The following is a 1,166-nucleotide window of genomic DNA, read 5'->3' as shown; positions in this document are numbered from 1 at the left end:
CAAATCATTTACTTAATTTATTGACACAGATGAATTAGCATGGCTAATACTGTTCATTGTTTATTTGAAAAATTATTAACAATCATAAATAATTCATAGACTAAATTGTTCTTTCCATTTCTGAAGTTCGTTAAGACTAACACCACTCCCCCCACAAACTACAACTAAAACAGAATTAATATGTCCTAGTTCACCACCTTTCTGAAGTTTCTCAATAACTCCACTATACACGGCGGCTAATGTAGCTCCACACGCCGGTTCCACAAGCATTCTGTGATCGTCTGCAAAACGTAAACAGGCGCTAACGGCTTCCTTATCGTCCACCACTGAGGAAATAACTTTATGTTTAGAGCAGTATTCCAGCGATGTAGCACTAACAGTACAGGCGCCAAGACATTTGGCAACACTGGTTATACCGGGCAAGGTTACAAGTTTATTTGCCTTGACAGCAGCATTAAGACTGTCGGCTCCGTCAGTCTCCATTACTAACAATGGTACATCATTCCAGCCCTCCTTCCACATACCTTGTAATAATCCATTCATTAAGCCCCCTCCGCCACAACAGGTCACCACCAAGTCTGGTTTGAATCCAAGCTGTACTGATGATTCAGCAATGATTGTCGAATGGCCTTCCCAAATATCCGGATGGTCAAATGGGTGAATGTAAACACAATCGGGATCTTTTGACAGTTCTAAAGCATGTTTATTACTTTCGTCCCACATGCTGCCATGATAAAGTACCTCAGCCGAGAAGTTTTCTCTCAGTTTGTCAGCTACGAACTGTGGGGTGCTCGTTGGCAAGACTATGGTAGCAGGTAAACCTAACTGCTTGGCAGCATATGCAGCGGCGAGTCCGGCATTTCCTCCTGAAGCACAGACAATACGTTTACATCCACTTTCCTTTGCTTTTTGGCACAAATTTCCAATGCCACGTATTTTAAAAGATCCAGGTATCTGAATATTTTCTAGTTTTAGGTAAACTGAAAATCCTGTTAGTTTTGATATAGACGGACTTAACACTGTTGGTGTTTGTAAGTGAAGTTTTGATCCGGGTGATAAATCATGCGAATTCATCGTATTGATTTAAAGCTTTAAAAGTATGCCGAATTGTCGATATAGTTGATATTTGTTGATCAAAGGTACACAAAACATGTGAGGTAAACAAT

General features: G+C 40.3%; 1 protein-coding gene across 1 annotated transcript; it reads right to left on the bottom strand.

Moving 5' to 3' along the window:
* On the bottom strand, positions 1 to 1,166 carry LOC143085043 (serine dehydratase-like). The gene has a single exon (XM_076261183.1). The coding sequence runs from the start codon at positions 1,072 to 1,074 to the stop codon at positions 94 to 96; it is 981 nt and encodes a 326-aa protein (XP_076117298.1). The 5' UTR covers positions 1,075 to 1,166; the 3' UTR covers positions 1 to 93.

The sequence above is a fragment of the Mytilus galloprovincialis genome, chromosome 8 (genome assembly GCF_965363235.1).
Source record: "Mytilus galloprovincialis chromosome 8, xbMytGall1.hap1.1, whole genome shotgun sequence".
NCBI lineage: Eukaryota > Metazoa > Mollusca > Bivalvia > Mytilida > Mytilidae > Mytilus > Mytilus galloprovincialis.
The sequence above is the reverse complement of the archived record's forward strand: the minus strand, read 5'-3'. Positions and strand labels throughout refer to the sequence as shown.